The sequence below is a fragment of the Camponotus floridanus genome, unplaced genomic scaffold (assembly GCF_003227725.1).
Source record: "Camponotus floridanus strain SB8 unplaced genomic scaffold, Cflo_v7.5 scaffold17, whole genome shotgun sequence".
Lineage (NCBI taxonomy): Eukaryota > Metazoa > Arthropoda > Insecta > Hymenoptera > Formicidae > Camponotus > Camponotus floridanus.
The window spans coordinates 80,910-90,147 of NW_020229292.1; the positions used below are offsets into that span (position 1 = coordinate 80,910).

The window sequence follows — 9,238 nt, forward strand, 5'->3', positions numbered from 1 at the left end:
AGTCCCTTCCAAGTCCCGTATCTCGCAAACGGCTGGAGATACGAGGTCGGAGCTTATGACCTTTCTTGTAGAGGGCGTCGAGATCTACAAGAAAGCTCATAAGCTCTAACCTCGTATCTCTAACCGTTCGCCGAGATACAAGACACGTCCGATCCTTACCTCCTTCCAAGTCCCGGATTTCCAATTCCTGGTTGTACGAATGTGTCTCCTCCGTGGTGTGCCACCTTGTCGTGGTGGAGGAGCTCCCCTCTTCCTTCGGGTTGAGGGGTCTAAGAGCACACCATTGCACTTCCTCGTGGTGTTTCGTTAGCGGTGGTGGAGTACGAAAGCGAAAACGAAAGCGGCCCTCGGGCCGTGAGTAGCGAGTAGAGAGTAGTCCAAAGCTGCCGCGCGGGCACCACGAGAAGGGGGGTTGCGCTCCCTCCGGGCACTCTGGCCCGATGCGCATAGGGGTAAGCGGCCCTGACTGCAATCGCCCGGGTTGAGGATCCCGTGAAGGGCGGAGGAACGCCCCAATCCTCATTTTTGATGGCCGGAAACGGTCCTTTTTCCCTCCCCGGAAGGGGAGAAGGGGGGTTGCGCTCCCTCCGGGCACTCTGGCCCGATGCGCATAGGGGTAGGCGGCCCTGACTGCAATCGCCCGGGTTGAGGATCCCGTGAAGGGCGGAGGAACGCCCCAATCCTCATTTTTGATGGCCGGAAACGGTCCTTTTTCCCTCCCCGGAAGGGGAGAAGGGGGGTTGCGCTCCCTCCGGGCACTCTGGCCCGATGCGCATAGGGGTAGGCGGCCCTGACTGCAATCGCCCGGGTTGAGGATCCCGTGAAGGGCGGAGGAACGCCCCAATCCTCATTTTTGATGGCCGGAAACGGTCCTTTTTTCCTCCCCGGAAGGGGAGAAGGGGGGTTGCGCTCCCTCCGGGCACTGTGGCTCGATGCGCATAGGGGATGGCAAACCCTGACTTCAAATTGCCCGGGTTGAGGATCCCGTGAAGGGCGGAAGAACGCCCCAATCCTCATTTTTTTTTTATTGTTGCTCCTCACCCTTAGACATCCTTCTTTAAGTTTCTCTCTCTACCCATCCTTATCCAACTTCCTCTATCCTCTCATTGATCCCGGATTCTTCCCAATTCCTGTTTGAATGTGTGTGTGTGTGTGTGTGTGAATGTGCGTGTGTTATAGACCGGTTTGATGCGCCGGTGAGATCACACCGTAATCCACTAGGTCATGTCTCTGATGGACCGGGGGCCTCGGCTTAAACGCCCGGGTCGCGAAGAAGAAAACTTCTATAAAAAATTACCCCTATCTCAAGCAGCGCTGCGCGGCGATGGGATACCAATGGCTCGTGGATGAACGAGTCGTTAGCGGGCAACCTGTGGGGAACTGGCAACCCCACCTGTATTAATGCCCTACTCGGGTAAAGCGGCTCTACCCGGATGGACCTCTTTTTCCGCACTGCTCGTGAGATCAAGATGGATTTTAAATATTTTATACACAATTTACCGGACCAGGCTTCGGAACCCAGGTCCCACTCCGAGGGTGCGACAACCCTCGACGTAGTACCGCCGCCGCCGCCGCCGCCACCACCACCACTGTGGCCCACTGTTACAGTGCTGCAAGCGGCAGAGGAGAGCAGCGACGAATTAGTACCGCCGCCGCTGCCGCCACCACCACCATCACTGTGGCCCACTGTTACAGTGGTACAAGCGGCAGAGGAGAGCAGCGACGACGATAGACTCGTCCGTATTATTCCTGGAGCGTCCGACGAAGCTGCATCAACGTCGGCCCAGGAGACAGAGCAGATGGTGATAAAACCCTGCTCTGTCAGATTGACGAGATTATTGACGCTGCCACGACCACCATCACCATCATCACCATCATCGTCGTCGTCGTCCTCGTTCTCGGACGCCTCCTCCTCGCCTTGGCCGTCCCGATATCGCGGCCCCAGAAGACCACTCTCTTCCTCGGAGAGCTCGATCGAGGAGACAGAGCAGATCGCAATAAAACCCTGCTCTGTCAAATTACTAAAAATGCAGCCACCACCACCGACGCTGCTGCTGCCACCGTCACCACCTCCGTCGCCGGTACTTGGCACAAGGCCAAGGTGCAGAGTACGTCGCGAGAGACTGCCGCGATCACCGTCACCACCTCCGTCGCCGGTACTTGGCACAAGGCCAAGGTGCAGAGTACGTCGCGAGAGACTGCCGCGATCACCGTCACCGGCACCACCGTCACCGGCGCCACCGTCACCGGCGCCACCATCGCCTGCACCACCACCACCCGTGCACCCGTTGGATCTGCTCGATCCGACGGTGTTCGCCGTCCCGCGCGACCAAGAGACGGATATGTTCACAAGCGACATCGATTCCGTACTCGTGTGCACGATGCATCTTGTGCGTACTCGTGTGACTATGGAACCGTTTGTCTGCAAGGTGATGACAAAGTTTGAAGTCTGTCCGCGTGACGTAGTACGCTGCTCGAATGCAAAATTAACTGCATATCTGAATCATCGGCAAGATTTCGGCGGTCTGCAAAAACCAGCGTTTAGTACCGTCGTCGACAGAATAGATCCGACGTAGTGTTGGTACGAGTTCCAACTCGGTACCATAGATAACAAGCCGTACTACGTCCTCTTCCAAACGAGAGGAAATCCGGCGGAGTTGAGAGACGTGGCGCATCCTCGCGGAAAGGAAACGGCATTGCACCGCATTTGTCGAAGTTTCATCGACAATGTTATCGTCCCGGCCGCGAGCGACATGTCGCTCAACAGTGAAACGGCTCGCCATGGCGCCAAGTTCATCCAATGCGCCGTGAATCAGCGTTTTCATGTATTCGCGCAGGATTATGAGGATTTTGCCGTACGAGTCACGAAAATACTCGGCACTATCGACTTGTGCGAAAAGTGCGACATCCATGCCGTGCGGTTTTACACGTGCGAGCATGGATTTAAATTGAAGAAATCGTTGGCTCGAATGTATCTGTACAACACTATAAAAGTGTGGCATTTACACTTGGATATATTACAGATACACGTGGCGGACATGGTACGCCCGACGGAAAATCCGGTCCTCGTCCGACTCACCGAACACTCACCGGACGGCTCTTTGTCGGATATTTTTCAAAGCGCGATACACATGAGCGGTAACAGGAAATTTACGCGTTACCGCATAGGATTTCTGGCGGACTACGGCCACTTTGTCGCCAATCTGTCGCCAGCATGGGACGAACACGCGGTGACATTCGTGCAAGTTTACAACTCGGCTGCCAAATTCGCACGACCCTCCAGCTCCGGCGACATAGCCGCGTATTTAATATGTCGGGGATTTTCCCAAATGGACAGACTCGTAGAAGCGAGAAAAAATATTAGGCAACGCTTGTACAATCTCTTGGCCTATATCGTGCACTACGTGCAGGACAATTATGAATTGCGCATCGAGGAAGTCGTGACTCTGGACCCTCGACGGCACAATATCATAAACAGGATGAGAGATTTACGAATCTTCTCCGACTTGTTCGTCAACAGAACGACGAGAATATTACTGGACAACAATCTGTTGTTCAGATTCGCTAATTGGCAGTGTTACGTCTTCGACATGTTACTCCAAGATTTTAACATTGTCGAAGACATTCAGCGCGACATCTTCCTTCACGACAATTACTCGTCGCACGAAGATGTCATAAGAGCTATGCGCGCTGAACTTCGCCTCAATTATTTCGCCCACGGAATTAATCATTCCTATTCGTATCACCTGTTGCGCGTTACTTTCGTTAACGCGACGGAAGCGCGATCCATAGAAGACGGTACGATGCTTTTACATCCAGCTACGACCAACGGAGACGAATGCGAGAACCATGTTCCTTTGTATTCGCATGTCGTCCCAGCTAGATACATGACTGCGATCCGTCATGTATATAATGTTACTCGAGTGGTACGTACCGACGACGCCTGCGAGTTTCTCGTCATTTGTATAGCTTCATGGGCCTATCGCTTCTTTTTTTAAGACGACAACGACAGCATCATCTTTGCCGTGTAAGAATTCCGAAGAAATAGAAGACCTTTCGACTTGGCGGTATTCCAACGAGCGGTCGACGAATGGAGAACACGCGACCGCATCGGAAGGCTAACTGTTGCGAATGCGGTGGAAGCCGATAGATTGACGCGCAATCTTTTTACGCATCCTGTAGTACCTCTCGCACAGGTCGTGATGAGCACCTTCAACCGTAGGCATATCGACGAAATGGTACCACTGCTTCGCGAAATGGTGCAAGAAACGTTCCATGTTGTACCTACCAACATGTGGACCACGGAACACACGAAATCGTCAAACACATGGAGCGTTGTGAGAACAAATACTTACAGACAATTGCCAGACGGGCGGTATTTGAATGTCCAGTATTTGCGTCGCGAGCTGGACAGACGCCAAACTCGCCAAACTGGAGGCCAACCTAGACGAATCGGAACAACATCGATCCTGGACGATATGCCTTTGGCGGATCGTATAAGAGCGATTGCCCCGCCGACAACATCCGGGCAGAAAAGGGCTCGTAAAAAAAGACAGACGCGAGAGACGAAACAAAAAAAGAGAAGAAAGAGAAGATATAATATAACGAGCGATAGTGACGAGTCGGAAGATCCTGTCTATAATGAACCGCGTCGCTTGGCACGATTGCAAAAATAACCAAGTTCTCCAATGCCTCCGATTGTGACAATTTATTTTTTATTACGACAACTTATTTATTAAATTTATTGATTATATATTTTTCATCTATTTTTTATATATCTATTTTATATATCTATATTTTATATTATTTATTTATATATTATATACTTATATATAATTTTATTATACATTATATATTATATTTTTATATATATTTTATATATATTATATTTTTTATTATTATATATTTATTTATTATATATTTTTTATATATTTTATATTATTTATTTATATACTATATATTTTTATATTATTTTTATAAATATGGCTCTTTAAAATTTGCCAAGTACGCATATTGCATACTCTATGTGCATAAATATCAGGTTGTTGTGTATATGCAACTTATATTTTACCTTAATAATAGCCACTAGCAATGTCATAGGTACTCCGGTTTTTCATAAATATTTTTCTAAAATTACTGTAATCATTTATATTTTAATTTTTAGTTGTTAGCTCGGAGTAATTACTCATTATTTTTATATAATTTAATTGTATTTACATAATAATGGCAAGTAAATGAAATATCATACGTGCTCCTTATATTTATAATTTAATGGAGCAATGATTATAATTTATTATTTTTATAAACGTTTCATAAATAGTTTAATCTTATATTAAACAACACGATAAGAAAACTGACGTCTCCGAGCCACAGCGTATGGTAATGCCTAAAAATTCTTATTAATTGTACGCGATAAATTTATACGAAAATAAGGCATATGCATATATTTTACTTGGTGCATTTATCAAGATATAGATTCTCATTTATGAGAATTCTATGAAACCCTCTTTACCCCCCTGAAGAGACGTAGACGAGAAAAATATCGGGGCGAAGTCGCTGAATCTGCAATTATTTTATATTATTATATATTTTTATAATTATGACACTTTCAAATTTGCCAACTACACATTTTGCATATCGAAGAGACGAGCGGGTCTTCTCTACTCTATGTGGATAAATATTGTAGTTGTGTATGCAACTTATATTTTACATTTGTAATAGCGAGTAGCAATGTTATAGGCGGGGGGAGGGGCTCCGCCCCTCCCCCTGCACCCCCCTCCCTGCCTGCGCCTTTACCCACCCGGGGGGCTTCGCCCCCCGGACCCCCCCGTCATTTTTCTCCCATCGGGGGGGCTTCGCCCCCCCGAACCCCATCACGTTGAGTCGCTCGACGTAGAACGAAACTCCTACTCTATGTGGACAAATATTGTAGTTGTGTATGCAACTTATATTTTACATTTGTAATAGCAAGTAGCAATGTGATAAGCGGGGAGAAGCGCAGAATCCCTGTAGTTGTGAATGCAACTTATATTTTACATTTGTAATAGAGAGTAGCAATGTTATAGGCGGGGGGAGGGGCTCAGCTGTCAGGGACAGTTTAAAAGTTATAAACACCCATGTAATTAAAAATGAATTATTTTGGAATTTTTTCCTCGGAAAGTAAGCGTTTCCGACATATGGTCCTAAGGACGAAAGTTGATCTTCTCGTCGAGACGCATCCAAATAATTAAATTAAAAAAAAAAAATTAAATTTTTGAAATTTCCAAAATTCGACCAAATATTTATGTGTCCAAAACACGTTTCGCGCCATTCTCTATCGATTGGTATATACGAATTTTGACGAATTTTCGCGACCCCGTACACCCTTCTGGGACTTTGAAAAATTTTTTCTTTTGAGAAATATCTAAAAACCGTCGGATCTTGACCGGACCTTCACGGATGTACTCTACTAATGTGTTCGCGTCGACCTGTATGCATAACTCGAAAATTTTTTTCAAACGGCTGTAACTCGAAAACGCGAAGTCCTGGAATGTCGTATAAAAGAAAGTGTGGGAAAGGGTCGAGTTGCTTCGAATGGCGTTGATCCCGAGTCTCTAGGACCAACCCCCACCGAGATAAAACGAAAATTAAAAAAAAAAATATATCAAAAAATTCATATTTTGGAAAAACACCATAGTGATTCTGAAAGGACTCGAGACGCCCTACAAAAAAGGTCCTATGGTCCGACCTCCCATCTCCGATAGTTTAAAAGTTATAGGAGCCGATATGGTAAAAAAAACCAATTTTTGAGGTCTAATAACTCGAAAACTAAGCGTTTCCGACATATGGTCATAAGGACCAAAGATGTTCCTCTCGTCGCGACGCATCGATACGGACCATAAAATAGCCACTTGTGGTTGCACCTATTGGCGCAAACACCCTAACCCTAACCACACCAAACTCACGTAAAAAAAAAAAATCCATATCGATTATACACGAAACAGTCAAACTCGACAGCAAACAAGCCGAGATCCTATGTGCACGACCTTTCAAAGAGAACGCGATATCCACTTCCTCACTCGCTCTCGCTATTCGTCTGTCGGCGGTGCGAATTCTCGTTATGCTCTTTCGGATAGGCCAATTTAATTTTCGAACGGTTTTTATGCCTTCTTCGCCGAGAATTGTGCGCGTGGAGCCTGAATCTACAAGCGCTCTTAAGGGTTTCTCCCTCTATTTCGATCGTGCAATAGTATAGTGACGGTAGATTTAACGTATTTCCGGGATCGACCATATTATACGACAAGATCATCTCGCGAACAGAATTTGAATCGCGGGCCTCTCCTTCAGCCTTCAGAGTCACGACGGCCCGTCCTAACGACTCTCGGTCTCGTTTCCCGAACACGAAGGGCACGTTTTTACGATGACGTTCGCTTTACTGCATCGATAACAATATTGACGACGAGACTCAGAATATTCGCACACAATATGGCCGGTTTTCTCGCAATTCCAGTACTTTACATTTCGCGCGGACGAGGTCGCGGTTGAATTGTTCGAAGTCGCGGGAGCGGAGGGTGTAGCGGCCGTCACCGAGACCGTTTGAGCACCGGGGGTCCCGCTTTTATTCCGTTTTTCCCCCCTTTTCTTCTTCGCGGATTGCACGCCGGCTATTCCGGCGGCAGCTATTGCGGTAGGACCCTTCGAGGACTTTTTCGGCGATCGATACGCTAAATCCGAGAAAATAGATTGTTCCGGAGCAGGAGGGGTACGATATTGAGCTATTGCCTCGTAACTCCGTTCTACCCGCGTGGCTGCGTCTTCCAAAGAAGCGAAATTATAAATGGTACGACGCACTGAAATCTGTAAACGCGGCAACATATTACGATGAGCGTAATTTAATTGCTCGTCTAAGCTCTACGACGGACTCAAGCGATCGAAAAGAGCTCGAATACACGTGATAAAATCAGCAATGGGCTCATGTTCGCCCTGTGTGCGTCTCATGATCTTGTCTCGTAACGCGAATTGAAAATCCGGATTACCGAATCTCGCGCGCGACGCGGTCTCAAAATCTCGCCAAGTTCTCCATCGATCACACTCGCTACGATACTAATAAAGCGCGATGCCCGATAAAAAAAAAAGAATGCATTTAAAAACTTCCTCATCGCTAACAGTGATCAGAGCGCATCCCTCCTCTATTCTCGTTAAGAACGTTTCCGCGTCGTTACCTCTGGCGCCGGAAAACTGTAAATTCCAATGCCTCATCATATGGTAGACGTCCATCGCGGAAGACGTGGACCTACCGGGTGGTCGATTCTCGGTACGAGGGAGTAGCTCTATTCGCGGGGGTCGCGGTTGCAATCGGTCGCGGGTCATCTCGTCCGCCCCGCCCTCCGGTCGTTGATCGGCCGCGAGATCAAATTCGGCGGGTGCTCGCGGCGTAGCCCACCCCGGTTGCAAGGCATCCTTGTATTTAACTAATCTATCCATTAATGCGGAGGTGGATCCGTCCGTTCTCTGCCCGCGTTTCTCTAATTCCCCCTTCAGCTGATCCATCGACAGCTCTTGAACCCACTCGGTATCGCTCGGGTTTTCTAAACTCATCGAAAACTCCGAATATGAAATCTCAAACTCAAATTAAGCCGTTACTTAACGGCAGCGAACCCGAATATAAAAAAAAAATGTTTGGTCTTACTCGAGCGCAGGGACTTCCCAGGGGTACAAATATTTATTTCACGGCAGGACGAATCGATCTCAGAGAGAAGCTACCTACCGCAGATTACTCAAATTCAAAAATATCCAACAAGCCGCACGGTCGAAACACGAAGAAAATATAAACAATAACGGTACACGAAACAAACTCTGAATCTCTAACCGAAATTCTAAGCAATCAAAATATTCTTTCAAGCCAACCGCCTTAAATCACACCGAAATTCCACGAACAATTTCTTTAGAGGCAATTAAAATATTAATAAGCTTAATGGTATAGCGCAATATTTCCTGAAAGAAATAGGATTAACACAAAGATTTGCAAAAAAATAATAATGGCAGTAATCAATGCACAAAAAAAATCAAATAACAATCATTCCATAATGCAAAATTCAATAATATAATAGCACATATAATAAAAATGCCTGATAAAAGTAGGCAGCAACAAGTGCGCCAATATATAAAAAAAATTGTGAGGGTGCGCAAGCATAAGTCGAGAACATTCAAATATTTCTATCAAATTAACAAAAGAAATCCCGCAAGTAAAGATATTCTT

General features: G+C 46.6%; 1 protein-coding gene across 1 annotated transcript; it reads left to right on the plus strand.

Moving 5' to 3' along the window:
• Nucleotides 1-1,469: 1,469 nt before the first annotated feature.
• Nucleotides 1,470-2,576, plus strand: LOC112637477 (vegetative cell wall protein gp1-like). Its single transcript, XM_025407283.1, has one exon. The coding sequence runs from the start codon at nucleotides 1,470-1,472 to the stop codon at nucleotides 2,574-2,576; it is 1,107 nt and encodes a 368-aa protein (XP_025263068.1).
• The last annotated feature ends 6,662 nt before the right edge of the window (nucleotides 2,577-9,238 follow it).